At 41.3% G+C, this 24257-nt stretch overlaps 1 protein-coding gene across 1 annotated transcript in view; it reads right to left on the reverse strand.

The window, feature by feature from the left end:
• SLC35F1 (solute carrier family 35 member F1) overlaps positions 1 to 24257 on the reverse strand; it is a 423273-nt gene that overhangs the window by 69981 nt on the left and 329035 nt on the right. The window contains exon 3 of the mRNA XM_070795916.1: positions 15721 to 15848. Coding sequence (XP_070652017.1) covers positions 15721 to 15848 — 128 coding nt within the window. The remainder of the gene's footprint in view (positions 1 to 15720; positions 15849 to 24257) is intronic.

The following is a 24257-nucleotide window of genomic DNA, read 5'->3' on the forward strand; positions in this document are numbered from 1 at the left end:
TCACCCACACATTAAATAAGTTACCAAATGCTGTCTGTTTAGCCACCTAGATATCTCTAGAATCCCTTGTCCTGTCCTGTCTGCCCCTTCCTCGTTAGGACATGTGACTCTTTCTAAACTGTACCTCTTGTCATGCCATTCCCACACTAGCAACATTCAGGGTTAAGCCCAAACTCTCTGATGTGTCTTATAAGCCCCTTTGTGATTTGTCACCAGTTACCTCTTCATTCTCTTCTTTGACTATGTCTTTCTTCAAAATGCCTTCAAGCTAAGACATTTTTAGTTCCTTAACATGCTATGGTCTTCTCATGTCTATTTCTTCTTGGCTCACTCAGTCTTCTTTCAGAGCTCAGACAATACTTCCTCCAGGAAGCTCTCTCTCATTTCCTAAGTAGAGATCAGACACCCCCTTCAGGGTCTCCCGGAGAAAGAAATGGCAACCCACTCCAGTATTCTCACCTGGAGAATCCCATGGACAGAGGAGCCTGGTGGGTCCATGGGGTTGCAAAGAGTCGGACACGACTGAAGAGACTTAGCACAGCACATCGGGGTCTCCCACTGATCTCTGTATTATCAAATTGTACTTATCACGCTAAAACACAAACACCTTCCATAAGGAGACGACTTCTCCTCCCTTACACTCAGTTACCTCCTGCAGCTGGGATGGTGATTAGTATACAGTAGGGTCCCTTAAATAGTTTGTTAATTCCTTCCAAAATACTTATGGAGCATCTTCCAGATGCCAGCTGCTATCCTGGGAAATAAAAAATCTAGGTAATAAAGAACCCCCCCGCCATGGGGGTTTGTAATCTTGGGAAGAAGAGACAAACAAGGAATATATATTGTAAGTCGATAATAAGAACTACGGAGAAAAATAAAACAGGGGAGGGAGTGTTGAATGGGGCAGGATATTGCGATTTTTAACCAGTGGTCAGGGAAGAACTCACTGACCCCTAAGCAAAGTCCAGAGGTGCTTATTCCATTTGCAGATAGTAAATGTTGAACGAATGAATAAATTGTGAGTGAATAATTTTGATTTATCTGAGCCACTTAGGGGAGATTTGTTGCCGCTGAGGTAAAGGGTACTGTCTAAAGCTGCGATTTGACCTGATTTCAGTCAAGAGGAGCTGCAGCTGAGCGTCCTGCACAGTTGCTAGTTGCCTCATCATTCTCTGGCCCAGATGGTGTCTCAACTCCTAATCTGGTCATGGAGCCCCCTAACTTGATGGCCCCAGAAAATGCACAGGCACACTCTGTCTTCTGGTTCAAGGGCTCTTGAATTGGAAATGGCCCCAGCCTCGAAGATGGAAACAAGAGGGAAGACAGGAAGAAAAGGGACAAAAATAAATCCTGCTATTTTCTCATATGTTGGTGTTTTTATGAATTCTCATTGTCTGAGTCTTAAAAAGTCTGACAGCTTTAAGACTGCACCCTTCAGTCTGAAAGTGGCTCACAGGATTTTACTGACTCGTGATTTACGAACAAACACATCCCTCCAAATGCACTGCCGAAGGAAGCAGGCTGTGCATGCTTTTCCTTTAAGGGCAAGGCCATGCTCTCACTTTAACCATTATTACAGGTAAATTGTGTACAGTGATTGAGTCATAATGAGAAGTTCTCTAAAAGCAAGCAGGGGAGTATGCTCAGATGCATTTACTTGTGGCAGACAGCACCGAAGTGCTCCTCTAAGGAGCCCATCCAGGTGGCATTGGAAGCGCTCTTTTCTCAAAGGATGAAAACACCAACACAGATGGGCAAGAGAAGCCTGCTTCGGCTTCCATGCTCAGGTTCTTTTTGGAGAAAGCCCTGCAAAGTTCAACGCCTTCAAATATGCTTGGGAGTGGGGGTGGGGGAGGAATTACATACTATCTCCAACTGTATTTGTTTCCTATTGTTGCTGTAACAAATGACCATACATGGAGTGGCTTAAAATAATACAAATTCATTATCTTACAGTTCTGGTGATGATATCCCTCTAATGATAGAAAGTGTAAAGGAACTGAAGAGTCTCTTGAAGGTGAAGGAGGAAAAAGCTGGCCTGAAACTCAACATTCAAAAAACTAAGATTACGGCATCTGATCCCATCACTTCATTTCAAATAGAAGCAGAAAAAGTGGAAACAGTGACAGATTTTATTTTCTTGGGCTCCAAAATCACTGAGGACATTGACTGCAGCCATGAAATTAAAAGATGCTTGCTCCTTGGAAGGAAACCTATGACAAACCTAGACAGCATATTAAAAAGCAGAGATATCACTTTTCTGACAAAGGTCCATATAGTCAAAGCTACAGGACTACCGGTTTCTCTAGCAGTCATGTACGGATGTGAGAGTCGGACCATGAGGAAGGCTGAGCACCAAAGAATTGATGCCTTTGAACTGTGGTGCTGTGGTGAGTCCCTTGGACTGCCAGATCAAACTAGTCAATCCTCAAGGAAATTAACCCTGAATATTCACTGGAAGGACTAATGATGAAGCTAAAGCTCCAACCCTTGACCACCTGGTCAAAGAGCTGACTCACTGAAAAAGACCCTGATGTTGGGAAAGATTGAGGGTAGGGGAAAAAGGGGGGGTGACAGAGAATGAGATGGTTGGACAGCATCACCAACTCAACGGCCATGAATTTGGGCAAACTTTGGAAGACAGTGGAGGACGGGGGAGCCTGGTGCGCTGCGGTCCATGGGGCCACAAAGAGTCGGACATGACTTGGAGACTGGACAACATAGTTCTGGAGATCAGAAATACTAAAACAAAGACAATGCCTGGCCGGTGTTCTCTCAGGAGACACTAGAGCAGAATCCCTTTCCCTGCCTTTTTTCCGGTCCTGGCTTCTGGTGGCCGCCTGCATTCCTCGGGTTTGCATCTCCTTCCTCCATCTTCAAAGCTAGGAGTGTAGCATTTTCAAATCTCAAATCTCTCTCACTCTTTGACTTTTGATTCCATTGTCACAACTCCTGGCATCCCTGACCTCTGCTCCTTTCTTCAAAGAACTTCTGTGATTACAACGGGGCCACTCAGATAATTTGTAATAACCACATCATCGTAACTTCATTAATTTGATCACACCTGCAGAGTCCCCTTTGTGTTAAAACAGTGTAACATATTGTAAAGTAATGTGTTTATGTATTACAGGGATTAGAACATCAATATCTTTGTGGGGCCTTTATTCTGCCACTATACCAGCTATGTTCATGCATAATGAAAAGTGTGTTTTGAAAATAATGAGGATTTTTTTTTAAGGAAAAGGAAATTGCTGCTTATTGAGCAGGGTGTGCAGTTGTTTACATACCTAATCTTTAACACACTGGAATTCATTCATCTGAACATGGTTGTCATTCAAGGTAGTCACTTTGAAGGTCATGGGTGTATTTTAATGAAGTTCTTGTTGCTCAAGAACTTGTTTGAACTCTTTGAAATTGCCTTCAGAACACTCACTGGCATATCCTTAATGGAAGCAACCGCTCATTCTTTGAGATCGAGATTTATTTTTTGGAAAGAAGCAAAATGCTAGATTAAGCTAGATAATACTTTCTAGACTCAAAAGGAGGATAAATTATAAAGAAACCTGCATAACTTAAGATTGGCTCTGAAGATTTTAAAAGAGAAATTATAACATATTTTGAACACTGACAGTCACATCAGAATAAGTATATAATAATAAAAGATAAGCACTTTGAATATTGATTTGAATGTATAAAGTTTTGCTATTTAATAGACTACTTTGTTTACATTGTATATAGTAAAATATCATTATATTGAGGACAGTTTTATTTGAAAAGTAAAGAGAATTTTTATATAAACAGATGTTTCTAATGAAACTATTTGGAGTTTGCTTACTCTTAACTCTCATGTTATGTTGCCTAATTATGGAAGCTATTTGTTACAAACTAGCTCTTTTCAAGTCCATTATCTTTCATACTGTGTTCTCTAATTAAATCCTTTATAGGCTATAGTATCGTGCTTTAAAATGATCCAAAACTAGATCATTGGTTTAAAAAAAATCCTCAAGTCCTGTGCCCAACCCAGGAAATCACTGACTTTCTCTTTCATCTTACTAATGATCTTTAAAATTTCAGGATCCACGTATGAGAAAATTATCAGTGATGTTATTTATAGAATTTTGCTTCAAGGAAGTTGGGAAGGATGACTTAAAACCATGATTCTAAATTCTTATGAAAAAATTTCTTATCTATAAAAATCACTTAAAAGGCCAAATGAATACATTCAGCCAATGAACATACCCTAACTGGCAAGATCTTAAAGCATGACTAATTGGAACATTCTGACTTTAGAAAATTTAAAATTAGCTTGTATCAAGGCTTATAAGTCATAAATTTCTGAAGTAGGAAAAATTTGAGTTTTAAAATTTTATTTATTTTGCCATTAGAAAACTTGTGTACAATGCTAAACTTTCTTTCTCTCTCTATCTTGGTTTCTGTCCTTCTCTGTCTTTATACACACACACACACACACACATAAATTCCTTACCATTGATTAAAACTGCCCATTCGTACAATCATTTGCCCACAGTTCTACCAGTTGTATTCTGTAGATGCCAGTCACATTCAGAAGGTCTCAGGCCGTCAGTGGTTAACAGATGAACCACTGAGCATAAAACAGCTTTGAGGGCAGCCCAGGCTGGACCTCCTGTATCTTCTTACCGGCTGGACCTTCCGTATCTTCTCACCTGTCCTATTCATCCTCATCCACCAAATACACCAGGCTGGGCAATCTGGCCACTAGCTCTGAAAACTATGAATATTTGTGTGTGGTGTAATACTGGACTGTTGGGCTTCCCTGGTGGCTCAGTGGTAAAGGATTCTCTTGCCAATGCAGAAGACGTGGGTTCAGTTCCTGGATAGGGAAAATCTGGAGAAGGAAATGGCAACACACTCAAGTATTCTTGCCTTAGAAACCCCATGGACAGAAGAGCCTGGTGGGCTATAGTCCATGGGGTCGCAAAGAGTCGGCACACAAGAATACCTAAGGAAACAAATATGAGTTATTATTCATAGCACAAAATGATTTTTCGATTTACAAGAAATACTCTGTACATTTCCAAGTATGTTAAAATATAAATTATTCATAGACAGTTATTTGGAGGTTATTACTTCAGGAACATGTTCACTGCTGAAAAGGGGTACCATTGTACCATAGGAGAAATTTTTCTTGATTTTACATGTCAAGCAACAGCATTCCAGGGCTTTAAGGTGTGTTTAGCCTCTGGTACTGTGAAAACATTCCAAATCGGATATTACCATATTTTCTTGTACGATTTCCCTTGATATTTTCACTCTCGAACAGAGCAGGTTAGGAGAATTTTGTGTGTACCTGGCAGCAATCTCATTAATCTTTATGAGATTTCACCTCTACTGACTGGCAAATGGTCCCATCTGAGGTAACACAGTCATCAGTCAGTGGCAAAGCTAATTGGAATGTGGATTTCCATAAACTTCTCCTTGTGTCTCAAGCAGGTTCTTTCCCCTAGATCGCTTTGCACGCAACTGTGAATTTTTTCATTGCTCTTCTTAAATTTGCTGTACAAGAGTGAGAGTGTAAGAGAGGATGGAGTGGTTTAGGCAATGTGTCTCTTTTTAACTTTTTTTCCCTTAAACTGGATCAATGGACAGAATATGTGAAGTGAAAATTATGGGAGTAAAAGGAGTTGGTATTTAATGAGCATCTACTACATTTTGGAGGCGTTGCTAAAGCAGGTGCATCACTGATTGGCAGACTGGCTGTCACATGGATCTCAGACAAGTCTGAGAATGTCAGAAGAGCAGAGACAGGTCTCTTTGTAGGAAAGACAGAGGAAATTTACTGAGAAAGGTGCTAGAGTCTGCTTAGGAGATGATGGCAGGATCAGACAACATCAGGTGTTATTATTTGTTGCATTATTTTTGCCTTAGAGCTGGTAGAGAAACATGGACTATAGGATGTTATATTTGCATACCCACAACTGCAGCAGGAGACTGTTTTTTTTAATTTTTTAAAATTTATTTTTAATTGGAGGATAAATTGCTTTACAATGTTGTGTTGGTTTCCATCATACGACAGCATCAATAGTTGTAAGTACACATATATCCCCTCTCTCTGGAACCTCGATCCCCAAATAAGAGGGGAAACTCATGTTCAGAGAGAGAGAGAACAAACACATGAGGGCATTTCACTATTTTAGAATCCTCTACATAAGCCAGGGGAGCTGACAATCATCAGGGGGTCAAGTTGTCTAGTTTTACTGCTAGATTCATGTTGTCAGTAAAGCCCACTGCAATGTGTCCTCCAGAGTCTTTTCTGAAAACCAGTGGGTTCAGTCATTCCACCTCTGTAATCCCACAGTATTTTCTGTATAGATCCATTTTGCTGCCTTTCCTGTAATTTGTTTACAGATCTTTCTTCCAGTAAATGCTTTTGAACTGTGGTGTTAGAGAAGACTTTTGAGAGTCCCTTGGACTGCAAGGAAATCCAACCAGTCCATCCTAAAGGAGATCGGTCCTGGGTGTTCATTGGAAGGACTGATGTTGAGGCTGAAACTCCAATACTTTGGCCACCTGATGTGAAGAGCTGACTCACTGTAAAAGACCCTGATGCTGGGAAAGATTGAGGGCAGGAGGAGAAGGGGATGACAGAGGATGAGATGGTTGGATGGCATCACCGACTCAATGGACATGGGTTTGGGTGGACTCCGGGAGTTGGTGATGGACAGGGAGGCCTGGCGTGCCACGGTTCATGGGTTCGCCAACAGTCAGACACCACTGAGCAACTGAACCGAACTGAACTTCCAGTAAAATAGGATAAAATTTTTTGGAAATTTACTTTTCCCTCTTAAATCATGCCCCATCCACCTTCTAACTATAAAACTGAGCCATGAGGAATTCAACAGCAGGTGACTATAGAACAGAGAGGTCACTGATGTAAATGGTGGCTCAGTGGTAAAGAACCCACCTGCCAGAGCAGGAGACGAAAGAGATGTGGGTTTGATCCCTGGGTTGGAAAGATCCCTTGGAGTAGGGAATGGCTACCCGCTCTAGTATTCTTTTTTTTGTAAAATAGTTTATTTATTCTAATTGCCACTCCAGTATTCTTACCTGGAAAATCCCATGGACAGAGGAGGCTGGCAGGCTACAGAACATGGGGTTGCAAAGAGTCCGACATGACTGAGCACACAGCATGCAGGAGGTCACTGATGAACTTTTAAACACAAAACAAATTCTCCTGATGCCTTTAGCAAGGAAGGATCTAGACAGTCAGGTGTGTGGAAGGAGAAGGGGTTCAAAATTCTATAATCTCCCTCCAACCTATTAAGAATCCATACTACCAACTCCACTAGAGTTTTCTCCAGAATGTGGAAGGTCGCTGTTCCTCCTGGGACACCAGGAGGGCAGGTTTCCCAAAAGAAGGGTGTGAGATGAAGAAGTCCATCCTAGAGCGAATGAGGGAGGGAGCACTTGCCCTTCCCACCTGTGGACATGGCCAGAGGAAAAGAAATTGACAGAGGAGAAATGGATACTGAATCATCTGTGCCCAGAGGGCCCCTCTCCAAACAGAAGGCCCAGCAGGGAGAAACAATGCTAGACATTTTGAAAGGAAACTGAAAGCAAAGCATCAGTATCCTTTAGGGCAGCACCACACCAACTTGAAGAGGCCACATCGAGAATAAGCAGAGGTGGAATGTCATTGATGGAAAACCCTGGCTCCCCAGCACCCTTCTCAACCCCTGTTTTGCCAGAAGTCAGAGTGCTCTGCAAAGAGGTGCAGGCTGGCTGACCTGGGGTGGAACAGGGGGCTCTATGTGGCAGGAACCACCATGGCTGGAGACCAGACACATTCACAGCCAGACACCTGGAGGTGCACAGCATCAAAGAGAATCAGGGGAGGCTCAAGAATGGGGGAGAGAGCAACAGAGGCCAGCAGAAGGCCAGGCACAGAACTAAGCCACAGATCCACATCCAACCCAGCAAGTGCACACTCAACAACCGGCAGCCGACTGCCCAAGGGTGAACCGCAGTCAAAGGAGCAACGAGAGGCCAAAGGTCACCCTAGAGACCCCCCCCATGTGTCTTCTCAGAAATGCATTAGGGAGAGAGGAATTCCAAAAGCCTCAGTGTTTGCCCAAAAGCAACTAAAATATCCAAACCAAGTTTTTAAACTGGAAGAAATTGGCAAGTTTTACATCTAACCAGAGTTTTCCCTCCATCCACTGCTATTTAGCTACCTCGAGGATACTTAGAGAAGGTTCACTATGAAGATTAGAGAACTCACCTGCCAATGCATGAGATATAAGAGACACAAGTTTGTTCCCTGGGTCAGGAAGATCCCCCGGAGGAAAAACGCCTGGCAACCCATTCTAATATTCTTACCTGGAGAATCCCATGGACAGAAGAGCCTAGCGGGCTACAGCCCATAGGGTCACAAAGAGTCAGACATGACTGAAGCGAATAGCACACATGCACGCACAATTACTCTGAACATCTAAGCAGAGCATGAATGAATCTGCGCCCGCAACACTTGAACTTCTTGAGAGCTAGGACAGTTTCGTCATCATCTTTACATCCCCAGAGCATAGTAGAATACTTAAAAGGTGTTTTAGAGTTCCATACTTGGGTCTTATATGAATAAATGCACTTCCTGACAAACGTGACTTGTGCAGCCTGGCCCAAAAGTTGGTCTTTAGAAATTAATCCTTTCATTCTTTAACCTTTTTATTCAAATATTTCATGTATTTTTGACATATATATGTACATTATATTGTGAAGAAGATGAAGATGAACTGTTTCCACATTTATTCAATACACCAGACATTTTTTTCAGCACTTATTGTATATCAGGTACACAGGTCTCACCTCAAGGGCCCTACGGACTTAAAGGAGAAAGGAAATATAATATGTGAACAACTACCAAATAAAGTAGAAAGTGACAGTTACAATAAGGAAGATGAAGAAGTAGAGTCAAGAGAGGATCAAACGCATGTTTTACTGTGGGCCTGGCTGTTGCGGCATGAAGTGGGAGGAAGGGAGAGAGATGCTCTCCTTTCTTACCGATGGAATTATCTGATGGCATGGGGGACCAGCCCACTCGACCAGGGTCGGTGGAGGTAGAGTATGAAAGCTCTCTTCGTTAGAAGGTAGTCTGAAAGAACACATTTAAGGACAGGTTTAGGGATGGACATCATATGGAACTAAAGACTGAAGGTAGTTTTAGCATGTCCTTCAATAATGTATAGGGGCTCTCCCCGACATTAGGACAAAAGGCTGATCAAACACTGTGCCACAACCAATCAAATGTTTACATTTAGACTACTACATATTTAAGTTATTTTCACAATCATGAGAATAGGAAGTCCGGGTCTAAGAAATCTGAGAGAGTATCATGTTCCCTTTGGGGGTAAGAATGTTGCTTTTGAATGCTTTGCCTTTAAATGTACTTAAAAATAGCTCTTGTATAGTCATTAAACTGCCATTCTCCTGCATCGGAGACAGGTAGAAACGGTGAGGATAAAGGAGGAAATACAGTCTTAAAAGCTGAGCTCATAATTGTAAGTTCAAGCCCACGGGATATGTTTCTAATATGCACAGGCGTGCTTTCTCTCTGCTCATCCACAGAGGTGGAAATTCAGGTTGGCTACAAATAAAAAGTCTACTTAGTGACTTTCTCTCCTGTGTCACAACTTCTTGACTATAGGACCACCGTTATATAAATCTCAGGGGTGACAAGTACCTCTCTCCTGTGTCTGCACTGAGCTGAAGGCATATTTTTCCTACCATACTGCCACACTGCATTCTAACTGTTAACATGGTTGTCCATCATCCCACGCTACGGCTCAGGTCTGATCAGTGTCTGTGTCCCCAGCATCTAGCTACAGTGTTGGGGTTTTTTTTAATCAATAAAGGAATCTGTTGCCAAGTCTATTCATTTGGCTTAAACTTTAGACTCCAGAGAGACATAAGAAGGTACAAACTACCCAGCCTCTCTATCATATACAACTAAATTCTTAGCCTACTGAAGATTCACAAAGAGTGGACATAGAAAGAACTGAGAGGTACAAAAAGCCACTGCTTCAGTAAAAATGTGTTGCATGAGTATAGTGTAGTATGCTGTGTATGCAACACTTGTAAGTTGCATGTATATGCCTTGCACAATGAGTCCCAGGGTCAGTGCACACTGACCAGTGTATCACTGTACCAGTGCAGAAGCTGGCTTTCATTCTGTATTAACCCCTGGTAGGCTGCCGTCCATGGGGTCGCTAAGAATCGGATATGACTGAGCGACTTCCCTTTCACTTTTCACTTTCATGCATTGGAGAAGGAAATGGCAACCCACTCCAGTGTTCTTGCCTGGAGAATCCCAGGGATGGGGGAGCATGGTGGGCTGCCGTCTATGGGGTCACACAGAGTCGGACACGACTGAAGTGACTTAGCAGCAGCAACATACCCAAGGAGAGGATTGGGGCAGGAGGAAAATAATCAGGACTAGAAGGATTTCTTTCTTGTTCTTTGCTCTTGGAAAACTGCTTAAAAATGGGAAGAGCTTGGACACATGCAAAGCGTGAAGGAAAGGCTGTGTTGGAGATGCAGCCTTCTCAGCACGGTTAGCGAGAGAAATGGAGGTTGTTTCCCAGGGGAGTTAATTTTAATTACCAAACTATCATGTTTGAAGAGATCCTTCTTTTTTCACAGATATACTAGTTTCATCTGTTTGCATTTTAGTACTACACGGCTGAAGAAAGATGAATCATCTTTGGATGAGAAGTTGTAAAGCTGGTATTTCTACTGAAATGGTTCATATAGCACAGTTATAAAAATAGCACAGCTTTTAGAATGTATCCAAATGTCATTGCTAATCTGTCTCAAAGTCACAGACACAATCTATTCCTTCTCTACAAGTCAAGAGATACAAATCCACAAATGTGTCTTTAGACTAAAACCCTTATAAATCCAATATGATGGTGTTACCATTTCTCATTTGACTTTCTAATAAAGAAAACAGCTCGATTTCTTCACTTCACTGTCCATCTCTCATCATCTTTTTTCCTGAATAAATGTTATCTCTTGCCATTGTTAGCTTTCTTTATCTTCTTACTATAAAGGCAAAGTTAAAATTTTTTTTCCCAAAAGATGTTTGACATTATTAGCCATTAGGGAACTGCAAATTAAAAGCACAGTGAAGTATCACTGCATATTTCTTAGAATGACTAAAATAAAAAACAATGATAATATTAAATGCTAGTGAGGGCAGGGAGAATTGGACCTCTGATACACTGCTGGTGCAAGTGTGAAAGGGTGCAGCCACTCTGGACAGTTGTTAAACTGTTTCTAAAACCAAATAGTCATTTCCTACATGATCCAGAAATTGCACTTGAGCATTTATCCCAGAGAAATGAGATCTTATATTAATATAACACCTGCATATGAATGTCTTACTAGCTTTAAATGTAAAATCCCAAAGTTGGAAACAACTTATAAGTCCTTCAACAGGTGATGGTTAAACAAACTCTGGTGTATTTATACCATGGAATACTACTCAAACTATGGATATATGTAATAATTCTGATGGACTTAAGGGCATTATAGGTTGTTGGACCATAAAGAAGGCACACTGCCAAAGAATTGATGCTTTCAAACTGTGGTGCTGGAGAAGACTCTTGAGAGTCCCTCAGACAGCAAGGAGACCAAACCAGTCAATCCTAAAGGAAATCAACCCTGATACTCATTGGAAGGACTGATGCTAAAGCTGAAGCTTCTGTACTTTGACCACCTGATGCAAAAAACTGGCTCACTGGAAAAACAAACAAACAAACAAACAAATCCTGATGCTGGGAAAGACTGAAGGCGGAAGGAGAGTGCGACAGAAGATGAGATAGTTGGATGGCATCATTGATTCAGTGGACACTAACTTGGGCAAACTCCGGGAGATGGTGAGGGTCAGGAAGGCCTGGCGAGCTGCAGTCCATGGGGTCACAAAGAGTCAGACATGATGTAGTGACTGAACAACAACAGGGCATTATGCTTAGTGAAAAATGCCAATCTCTAAAGGTTAGGAAACTAGAATCATGGCATCCAGTTCCATCACTTCATGGCAAATAAAGGAGAAAAAGTGGAAGCAGCGATAGATTTTACTTTATTGGGCTCCAAAACCATTGCAGATGGTAACTGCAGCCATGAATTAAAAGATCTTGCTCCTTGGAAGGAAAGTTATGACAAACCTAGACAGTATACTAAAAAGTAAAGAGATCACTTTGCCGACAAAGGTCTGTATAGTCAAAACTATGGTTTTTCCAGTAGTCATGTAGGGAAGTAAGAGTTGGATCATAAAGAAGGGTGAGCGCTGAAGAACTGGTGCTTTCTAATTGTGGTGCTGGAGAAAACTCTTAAGAGTCCCTCAGCCTGCAAGGAGAGCAAACCAGTCAATTCTAAAGGAAATCAACCCTGAACATTCACTGGAAAGCAAAGACAGATGCGGAAGCTGAAGCTCCAATACTTTGACCACCTGATACAAAGAGCTGACTCACTGAAAAAGACTCTGATGCTGGGAAAGATTGAGGGCAGGAGAAGGGGGCAATAGAGGATGAGGCTGTTAGATAGCATCACTGACTTATTGGACATGAATCTGAGCAAACTCCAGGAGATAGTACAGGACAGGGGAGCCTGGTGTGCTACAGTCCATTAGGGTCACAAAGAGTTGGGCATGATTTAGCAATTCAACAACAACAACAAACAGGTTAACTACCATATAATTTCATTCTGTGCATATTCTCCAGTTCACAAAATCATATAGGTGCAGAATAGAGTAGTGGTCGCTAGGGATAGGGATGAGGCTGGTGGAATGGGTGTCACTTCACAGGGGTTGCGTGAGGGATTTCCTTTGTGGTAATGGAACAGTTCTGAATCCTGACTGTGACAGTGGTTACATGAACCTACACGTGGATCAGACTGGGTACAGCTACAGAGGAGCCTGGTGGGTGGCAGTCCATGGAGTCACAAAGAGTTGGACACTCCTGAGTAACTAACACACACACACACACACACACACGCACACACACAAGTGAAGGAAAAGAGATGAAAACTGAATCAGGTCTGTAGTCTAGTTAACAGTATTGTACCAATGTCAATATCCTGGTTGTGACATTATATGGAAGTCATACAAAATGTCACCATTGAGGAAAAGCTGTGTGAACAAACAGTTCAAAGAATCCTATGCAGTTTTGCAGTTCCCTGTGAGTTTATAATCATTTCAGAAATATGTATTTTCCTCTCATGTTTCATGTATCAATTGCTTGTGACATTTAATCCTCAATTTGGTGGATGAACTGAAAGGGCAGGGGGATAAAACATGGAGAGGCTCTTCATCACTGTTTCTAAGAGAGTCAGAAAACAAAAGTACCTGGTGTTCTGCCAGCTAGTAATGAGGACTGTCTTGTAGAAGCAGAAGTGCCTATAAAAATGGCGGTGGGGTCACATTCTATTATCTCTTTCCTCAGAAAATTTCATGGCTCTCTTACAAAATTAAGCCAGACTCTTCATCCTGGCATTAAAGACCTCCTCTTGTATGACCCCAACTTAACTTTCCAGCTCTGTCTTCCTTTATTCCCTTGTGAGCACCCATTGCTTCAATCTGTTCTCTGCACCACAGCCTGACTGCCTTTAAAACTCAAATGTGGCTTCCCACGGCACTTAGCTGAAAGATTCAAACCTCTGTGCTGGCTGTCAGGACTTGTGGAAGCTGGCCCCCGCCTCCCTCCCCAGCCCATTTTGTTTACCACTCTTTTCTTCACTCTCTTTGCTGAGTCACAAGCCCTTGCTTACCACCTCATCATCCTCACCATGGTCCTTCCCACCACAGAGCCTTGGGCATGCTGTCTTCTTTGCTTGAATCTCTTTCTTTCCCAACTAATCTCTCACTACTCTCACAAATCTCACTCCATCAGCATTCCCTTAGGAAAAAACCTCCCCAACTTTCCAGTTTAGGTCAGGTCATTCTGACAAATGTCCTTGTAGAACTGAGTTGTTTTCTTTTTTAAAACCTTTAGCCCTGACTATAATGATTTTGTTGCTGTTTAGTCGCTAAGGTGTCAAACTCTTTTGTGACCCTATGGACTGTAGCCCGCCAGGCTTCTCTGTCCATGGGATTTTCCAGGCAAGAATACTGGAGTGGGTTGCCATTTCCTTTTCCAGGGGATCTTCCTAACCCAGGGATTGAACCCATGTCTCCTGCTTGGCAGATGGATTCTTAACTGCTGAGATGATATATCCATTCACTTGGTTATTTAACCAAAAGCTGCCTTTCCCATTTCCTGGAAGCTCCATGAGAATACAGAAAGTATCTATTTTGTTCTTTTGTTCACAAGTGTTCCCTCCCTAATACACTGACTTGAACACAGAAGTATTCAGTACTTATTTTTGAAGTGACCGAATGAATCAAACTGGAATAATTATTCTCCAATCATATTCCTCAGGTTTCCTGCCCCTAAGCTTTTGAAATACAAAACAACAGTACCAACATGGTTCCAAGAGCAAACACCTTTTCTTTTGACCATTTATTATTATTTAATAGTTTTTTTTTGTAGGAAGCAAAATGGTTCTAAAATGGTTAGATTCAACTTGCTTTTTCACTTTCGCCATCCCTTGCTCAGTAAGTTATAATGAAGAAAAATGTATATCGGTAGCATTATTATTTTTCTGCCTTTCTGCAGAGTTAAACTTTTTATAGAATGCAGCATTACACAGGGTGTGAGACAGTTAATTTGAGAGAGGTGTTGGATGGATCAATGGTTGTGCATAGCATGGGTTGAACAAAACACTTGAGGACAAGGGGAACATTGTTAAAAACCTTGTCACTGTTGACGAAAGGAAACTGCAAAAAACATTTGTATAAATCCCCACAGAACTTAAGCAACCAGTAATTGGTTGTGAATTTTCAATGCTTAACAAAAGAAAACAAAGGTCAACTGGATTTCCAAAGGGAGACGTTTCCTTTTCATGCTCCCCAAGCCAATTTGTAAGTTTCCATTCTGCACTAATGCACCCAGTTCCACCATGAAGCCAGTGTCCCTCTTTCTTCTCCCACTATATACACTAGTATAGACATTCCAGGGCCCTCCACATATGGGTAGAGAATGGCTGGGAATTTCTGTGTCCCAAAACGCTGGAAATCAATGCAATTTAATTAAGTTCTTTAAAAATATTTTTGAGGGTTTATTATGTGCTGGGTTTCGTATGAGGTACTAGAGATTCAAAGGTGAAGAAGATATCCTTCTTGCTGTGAAAGAGCTCGCAGCTTGGTGGAATAGGTGGAAATAGTCAAACAGCATTCTTAGGTAAGTCAGACTATGAAGACAGAGCTTTAAAATGAAGTGTTGGGAGCATACGAGAGAGAGACGGAGGCGTGTGTTGTCATTGTGGGGCTTCTGGGGGTGGGTGGGACCTAGGCTGGGTTTGGAGCACTGTGGCTGTTTTCCCAGTACCCATCTACCTCACTGCTCCCTTAATGAGTGACAATGGTTCTTGGGGTATACTAAAATCAAAGAAGAAAGAGATGTCCAATTACATGTGAGTTAAGAAAAATTAAAAGAACACCAATATAAAATTTAAGTTAATTTTTAAACATTTGATTTCCTTCTCATTGCAAAATCTACAGACTAGTATTCAGATTCCCAAGTGACTAAACTGAAAGCAAACTACATCTATGAGATGACATGGAAGATAAGAACAAAAAGAGCCGTGTACCTGGATACTGGTCAGAGTCGTGTACTGGTAAGCCTTGACCACCAGATAGTTTGCTTCCAAGTCTATCAACCCCAGGATCATGTATTTCCACCATCTTCGTCGTAAAATCGCCAGGAGGTTTTCTTCTCCTGCATTACAAAGTTAAAAAGAAATGGATTACTTTCTGAACACACTAAGAAACTATATTTAGAGCATGGTTGGATGGCATCACTGACTCAATGGACGTGAGTTTGAGCAAACTCTGGGAGACAGTGAAGGACAGGGAAGCCTGGCATGCTGCAGTCCATGGGGTCGCAAAGAGTTAGACATGACTTAGCGACTGAGCAACAAAAAAGCATTATGCTGCTGCTACTGCTAAGTCGCCTCAGTCGTGTCCGACTCTGTGCGACCCCAGAGAGGGCAGCCCACCAGGCTCCTCTGTCCCTGGGATTCTCTAGTCAAGAACACTGGAGTGGGTTGCCATTTCCTTCTCCAATGCATGAAAGTGAAAAGTGAAAGTAAAGTCGCTCAGTCGAGCCAGACTCATAGCAACCCCATGGACTGGAGTCTACCAGGCACCTCCATCCATGGGATTTTCTAGGCAAGAGTACTGGAGTGGGGTGCCATTGCTATAAAAAGCATTATAGTAGTATATATATATATTTTTACCATACCTCATCAAACTTTTAAGTAAACAAATACATGAGCATGTCAAAGAATGATGTTTTTCCTTAGTTTACTAGACTTTATGGTAGATTTCAGCCCTTCAAATTAGTGCCTATCCCAGAGCAAGACAGGTTTTTAGTTCATGATGTGAACTAATTTTCTCATGAACATTAGAAAAAAAATTTTCTCATGAGCATTTGAAAAAAAACTAGGTGAAGTAAAATGAAAAGGAAAAGTGTTCAGAAAGGCTGCATAAACACATGAAATCCAAATCATCCTAAATGTCTGGATTGTGGTAAACTAGACAAAAACAGAAAGAGGTGGTCAAGTGGAGAAAAGCCTGTGCTCTGCTGCAGATCTATAGTCAGGCTCCAGGATACCATGAGGAGGGCTTGCTCAGCTCTGAATCTTACATTCAGGCGGTGTGTGGGGGATGGGGAGACAGAGGAAGCTGGGGGTCACTCATGGACGAAAAGAGTGCCATGGGCCTTGGCTTCAATACTGCCGGCAACTGCAATCTTCAAATCTTGCTTAAGCTGGTGGCATCAAAACAGACTTTGAGCTGCTTAGTTCATCATCCTTATTCTTATATATTGCAAGCCTGAAACATAACTTTTCTTAAAGTAGGGCAACATGTTATTAATAATTATAGCTTTCTGGGGCCAACTTGTGAAGTATTCTTAGAAGATGTGGAATACGCAAAAACCCTGAGTGAATGGTGATTCTTGATACTAAAGAAACAATCTGAATATTTGGCCCACAGTATGCTTTCTCTTTGACTTCTTTGGTGGCTTAGTGGTAAAAAATCCACCTGGCAATGCAGGAGATGCGGGTTCAATCCCTGGATTGGGAATATGCCCTGCAGAAGGAAATGGCAACCTGCTCCTGTATTCTTACGTGGGACAGAGGAGCCTGGCAGGCTACAGTCCATAAGGTAGCAAAAGAGTTGGAGATGACTTAGCTACTCAACAACAGCAACATGCTTTCTCTTGCTTTTCCATGTGTGAACTCCCCTACATGGACTATTCTTATGTCAGCCTTCAAATGAAGAAGCAGCCTAGACTCTACTACCAGGAAGCCTTCCTAGATCTCTCACTTTGATCTTCCAAGACTCAGCTGGGTTTCCTTGCTATGGGTTCCTTTAACAGTCTTTATGCCACTGATACAGTATTATCTCCCTGTATTATAAAAGTCTGTTTTCTTGACTCTGTTACTCATTAGATTATTAATAATTTGAAGACAGTGGCAGTGTCTCAGTCACCACTCTAAGACCCAACCATGCATGGACTTGTGAGTAGTCAATAAATAATACAGTATCTATGAACACATTTCACGTTCAATAATCTCAGCAATGTTAAATAACATTGAAATTGAAATTTTTAATTTTTAAAATATGTATACTATAAACATTCATGCTCCAGACAATGAAAATTGTTTTCTAGTTAGAATGTAGACAACAGCTGACATAAATTAATTTGGTGACCATTTTACACAATTAATACTCCATAGATAGGACATAAAAAGGTCAATGGCATATTGAACCACAAAGCTGCAATTTTAAGGTCACAAGTCATTGTCTCAGTTAATTTATACGATGAACAGAGAATTGCTAAACTCAGAGCACACCAGCCACATTTCAATATGTGACATTGAAAATCTAGGTCACGGTGCTGTTTGTTTCACCAATCAATACATATTCAAAGTGATAAAGATTCAAAGGGATGATTTGTTTCTTGCTGTTCTGTTGAAGAAGTTGGCAAGCCAAACACTAAACAAATGCTCCCAATTGTTTCATTTGAGCACCTGAAAATGTACAACACGCTTGCTTAGCAAAATTATCCAGAAAGTCAAGAAAGCACTTTTTATTTTGGCTGAGCAAAAAATGCAACCCTTAAAAGGACTGCTTAGGGATTTATCTACATGACTGTCATTAACACTGATGAATGATAGGTCATTAAAATTCTTTCTAGAATAATGAAGATATATTCTTGAGAGCCTTTGTGCCAAAGTGCTTTCTAAACCTCATGAAACGGGGCCATCCATAACACTAGCACAATTGGTAGTATGTTAACATTTTGAAGAAAAAAGAATTAAAAAAAATTAACTAGGAGGAGTAACATAATCTATGGGTGGAAACTTTAGAATTATAATTTGGCATTTAAATGGGTTCTGTTATTATTTTATTATCAGTATGTTCAAATATAAATAAAAAGCACAGAGAATAATACGATAAGGTAATCTTCAACTTGATTTAATTAGCGTTAAATGTTGCCATGTTTGTTTCAGAATTTTTTCTTTGAGAAAGGAAATGCTGAAATGATGAAACTGAAGTCCCCTTTGTGCACCTGTCAGATTCCATTCCCTTTCCTCCTTTCTTACATTTCCATCTTGATATTGTTGCGTATCCTTCATGGTCACATTTCTGTTATACATTTTCTACACGTGTATGCATTTCTTCAGTAATTCTGTGTATTTATTTTCAGCTGTGCTGGGTCTTCGTTGCTGACGAGACTTTCCTCTCGTAGCAGCGAGTAGGTGCTGCTCTCTACTTGTGGCGCGTGGGCTTCTCACTGTGGCAGGTGGGCTTCTCACTGTGGCGGCTTCTCCAGTTGCGGCCCCGGGCTTCAGAGAACAGGCTCAACAGCTGCGGCGCACAGGCTTAGTTGCTCCACTGCGTGTGGGAGCTTCCAGGACCAGGGATCCAACCTGAGTCTCCTGCACTGACAGTTGGATTCTTTACTGTTAAGCCTCCGGAAAAGCCCTACAAATGTATGTATTTAAGTGAAAGTTTATTGTATGTCCTGTACATGTCATCCTTCTAGGGTTCTTGAAACTCAACACTTTTCTAGAAATATATCCCTATCTTATATGTAGAGAATAAATGTAATGTCTTTCAAATATATATAATCATATATAATAATATCATCTATAATATATACGATCATATATATATGGCATATATAAATCATATGTAATAATAATAGATAATCACATTTTATGAATATGCCACAATTTATCCAGTTTCCCACTGATAGACACCTAAGTTGCTTCCAATTTTTCTCTAAAGAACATCCTTGTACATGTGTATCTCTATAATTGGCTTAAGAGTTTAATTTTGTTTTCATTCTCTTTTTAAAGAAATGTGGAGTATGCAAGTGTTCACAAATGTGTAAAACATAGTTAAAGGTACCCTCCTAATTAAGTAATGTAGCATTCTGGCAACAATAATTATGGTAATAATTGAGAATAGACAGAAATTATTAAACAGTCTTGGTCATGTGAGTCATACCTTATTTCACTAAGCATCAACAGCATGATCAATGTGTTTTTTTTTTCATTTTCATAACAAATACTTATATGATACTATGTATCAGCCAGTGTCTATGTGCTTTACAAATATTAATTTACTTAATCCTTATAATAACCCTGAATGGTAGGTATTTCTATTAACTTTATTTACAGATGACAAATCTGGGACCTGGAGGAGTTAAGTCATTTGCCAGAAAATTCACAGAGATGAGCCAGAATTTGAACTCATGACAATCTGGCATTAGGTTTCATACTCATTGGTACTGCACTATTTTTCCTCACTGGTTTGTAATTATGGCACTGTCCCCAGGAGTCATTCATTTCTCATTAAAGGAGCTATCATGACTTGTTTACCCAAACTCTTCTGCAGGGTGACCCGTGGCCAACTCCAGGGAAGCGCCCATCACCTTGAAGCCGACGTGCAGGGCGCCCCCTGGCGTTGCCGGTGCCCAGCGGCCCAGCCCTGTGTCCACCCCTGAAGCTGCTTTGGGATTCACAGGTGTCCCATCACCATCAGTTCAGTACCAAAATGTTGATGCCTCCCTGTCTAAATGCACGACAGTTTCCCTTGTGAAATGTAAAATAAGGCTTTAAATCAAATTGATGACTTAACAAAGTCTAATGATAAAAATTACTGTTACATGCTGTCGGCTAGTTGAAGCCTCGGGCATAATAACAATGGTCGCACATCGAGTAGGGAGAGCGTGGCGGTGGTTAAGAAATAACTGAATGAAGGAAGAGGAAACCCCTGTGCAAAGAACTGCCACATTCACGGCAGCGACTGGAAAACAGAAGGGCCTTGAGTCATAGGACTCTTGCTCACCCCCAGTGGTGGTCTGCGCAGAGAATAAAAGGACTGCGAGACAGCATCCGAGGTGAGTTCAGCAAAGGGAACAAGACGCTTCATTATTCTCGGGGCTGCATTTTCATTAAGGGCTTTCATGGGTGGTGTGATCCTGCAAGGTGTTTTTCTGCAAGAACAGAACTCAGCACTCACTGCACAGAGGGTCCGCAGCGAGGGTGAAGCCCCGCACAGGGGGAGAGACCCCTGCCTGAATGAAGCCCTCCTCGGCTCCGGCTTGAAGCCATAATGCCATCTTCCTTTACCAGAACTCCAAGGGAGGAGGTTAAATATTCATCAGTGAATTTGAAAAAAAGGAATGACTGACGATGGAAGTTTTAATTACTCACCTTTAAAAGTTGAAATTTAGGATTAGGAAGTAGAATTCAAAACCATTCTCTTTCCTTAGAAAAGTGAACCAAGTAAATGCCCTAATAATAAGGAAATGGAAATGGTTCACAAAAAGAACTGTAACCAATTGCACCTCATATTATGAATCCCAGGGTAGGGATGGACTGTAAAAAAAGACAAATAATGAATATTTAAAATTGTTTTGTACAGTTTCATTCATTTTTATTATTAGAGCCAGAGAGTGAGATTAAGAAGAGCATAGAAAGCCATCCTTTATTGTTTTAGCTTAATAGCAAACAGACCTTGGTTTGGCCTCTGATGTACATTAGTAGTATAAGTTGGTTAATGGGTCTGAACCTTAATTCCTCTACTGTAAAATGGGGACTGTCACAAAAATTTAATAGGGCACTGTAGATTAAAAGCAGTATCGCATTGAAACATGTAAAATATCATGTATGAAACGAGATGCCAGTCCAGGTTCGATGCACGATACTGGATGCTTGGGGCTGGTGCACTGGGATGACCCAGAGGGATGGTATGGGGAGGGAGGAGGGAGGAGGGTTCAGGATGGGGAACACGTGTATACCTGTGGCGGATTCATTTTGATATTTGGCAAAACTAATACAATTATGTAAAGTTTAAAAATAAAATAAAATTAATTTAAAAAATAAAAATAAAACCAGAAGTAAAAGAATAAAAAAAAAAAAAGCAGTATGAGTGTCATATTTAAGCTAATATCTAATGCCAGGTATGTGCACAAAATGAGCTAGCGAGTACTGGGATCCTAGGATCCCTGAATCCTTGACCAGTCACACACCACACATGTGCTCAGCAAGTGTGATGGAGACTGCATGGCCCAGGAAACTGAACTCTCTTCGTGTCTCATTAAGGCTTTGGCCGCACATCCTGTCTCTTACTCTTGTGATTGTGATGGATCACACTGCAGCCAGCATATGATGCTTGTTTGTCCAGACTAGAGGCAGGCTGAGGGCTACGTCCTTGACCTTGATGCCTCTCCCCTGGGCCAGATCCTCATCGTGGCCCTCTGGATCTCACTACTTGATCTGGGAATGGAGGCCATGTGAACATACCCTTGAACTAGACCTGACTTTGTTTCCTGAGACGCTAGTCCGCCTTTCCAGGGTAGGGGTCTCTCAGGAGGTCCTTCCAAGGTATTCCAAGGTGACCACATTGTCTGCCCATGACAAGCAAAACACAGAAGAGGAAACCACACAAAAAGGTTCAAAGAAAGCCGAGAGGAGAAGAGACACGGCCTCAGTTCCCACTTAACTCTTTCCACATCCCTCTCACTCAAGCTCCCACTTGGTCTGCACGTCCCAGGCTAAACTCTCCCTCCCACGTGAAGCTTCCCTGGATTCTCTGCTCCCCCCTCAGCACTTATTTCTCTTTTTCACATCTCCTCAACTATGCCTAGCAGAGTGATTTAGACAAATTATTACTCAACGTAAGACCTTGTTATCAAGGTAAGATATCTGAATAACACCCTTAAAATCTACTCAGTCATCTGGCTGTTTTTCAGAAATGCCTAACAAAGGTTTAGAAAAATATCTAAAAGCAACTAAAAATGAAACATAATCACATAAAGTTCTGGTGGCCGTGACTTTAAAAGTCACACGTGTGTAAAAATGACTGTGTACAGGATAGGTTTTTAAACAGTAAGTTTACTTTATTTTTTTCAAAGTTACCTTTTTGCATCGATGAGTAAAACAAAGTATTCTAGCTCTAGTTACAAACACAAACCTTTCTGATGCAAAAACATGTACACATGGTGATGAAAATCTCAACTTCTCAACATGTATCTTTCTATGTATATTACCCTTTTAAACATGAAACAGAGCTCTTAAATCTTAGAAACTTTTTCTTTCTGTTTTTTTGAAGTTGTCATCTTTTATGAAGCTAAGACACACAATTTTATGTGGCATACCTATACCCTGCTGCTGCTGCTGCTAAGTCGCTTCAGTCATGTCCGACTCTGTGCGACCCCATAGATGGCAGCCCACCAGGCTCCCCCGTCCCTGGGATTCTCCAGGCAAGAACACTGGAGTGGGTTGCCATTTCCTTCTCCAATGCATGAAAGTGAAAAGTGAAAGTGAAGTCGCTTAGTCGTGCCCGACTCTTCGTGACCCCATGGACTGCAGCCTACCAGGCTCCTCCGCCCATGGGATTTTCCAGGCAAGAGTACTGGAGTAGGGTGCCATCGCCTTCTCCTACATATACCCTACATCCTTTGAAATAGAAAACATTCCTGTGTTCTTGATATGTCATAGGAGAAAAAACACAATTGCTAACATTTTCTTCTTCATAATAATATAAGGCAGTATGAGTGTGCCTTATATTGATAGTAAGCCTACTTAGATTTTACCATAAAGGCTATTACAACAAATGGATAAACAAAGAGCTTTTCTGAAAGTTCGGGACATCTAAAACCACATCCATGAAAACTGCACACTGACTATTAAACTCTGTTGACTAAAATCTAGGTGTTACAAATTGCTCTACCTCTTAAGGAAAATAATGTGTGAGATCCAAACAACTCCCCCAAAGTCCATTCAGAATTGAAAAACTAGATACACATTTAGAGCATCCATTTAATATTCTTAGAACACTGTAAAGAATGCAACGACTTGCATGGCTAAACACTGTCACTGTTGATCACTGGAAGAGGAACCTGAAAATATTAAAGATGTTCAGTTGCTGTATGATCAAATACGAACCAACACTATTGTCCCATACTAGGGACATAGAAGGCTTTGAGTCATGCCCAGTGGCTAGAGACTCAGATCTACTGGGCTAGAGACTCTGCCAAATGGGCAGTCAGTCACGCCTACATACTGGAGCTACAATTAAAACCCAAACACAGAGGTTCCAGTGAGTTTCCATAATTGGCGAGATTTTGTCCATATTGTTACACACTGGTGCTGGAAAAGTAACATGTCTTGTTTCCATTGGCAGAAGACCACGGAAGCCCTGGACTTGGTACTTCTTTAGGACTCTGATCCTTGGTTGATTCTAAATTGTATCCTTTTCCTGCAATAACTATAACCATGAATGTAATAGCCCTCAGGGAGTTCTGTGAGGCTTAGTAAATTTCTGAAACCGGCAGTGGTTTGGGGGACCACAGTTCCATCTGTGAACCTGCAATTGGCCTCAGGCGTGAGGGTGTTCTTGTGTGGACTCTAAACTTTCTCGTTTGAACTAAGCTCTCACACTGGTGTGAGGTAAGCGTAGTGTTGAGGCTGTGCCCCTAAAACTTTGCACTAGGTTTTCCTCAAGCACAACTAAAGTTGTTCCTCACTTGCTCAAGAACTTGAGTACAGTATTTGGCACATCGCAACGAAACCAGAACCCAGAAGAACCCTTCAGGTCTGAA

The sequence above is a fragment of the Bos indicus genome, chromosome 9 (genome assembly GCF_029378745.1).
Source record: "Bos indicus isolate NIAB-ARS_2022 breed Sahiwal x Tharparkar chromosome 9, NIAB-ARS_B.indTharparkar_mat_pri_1.0, whole genome shotgun sequence".
Classification (NCBI taxonomy): domain Eukaryota; kingdom Metazoa; phylum Chordata; class Mammalia; order Artiodactyla; family Bovidae; genus Bos; species Bos indicus.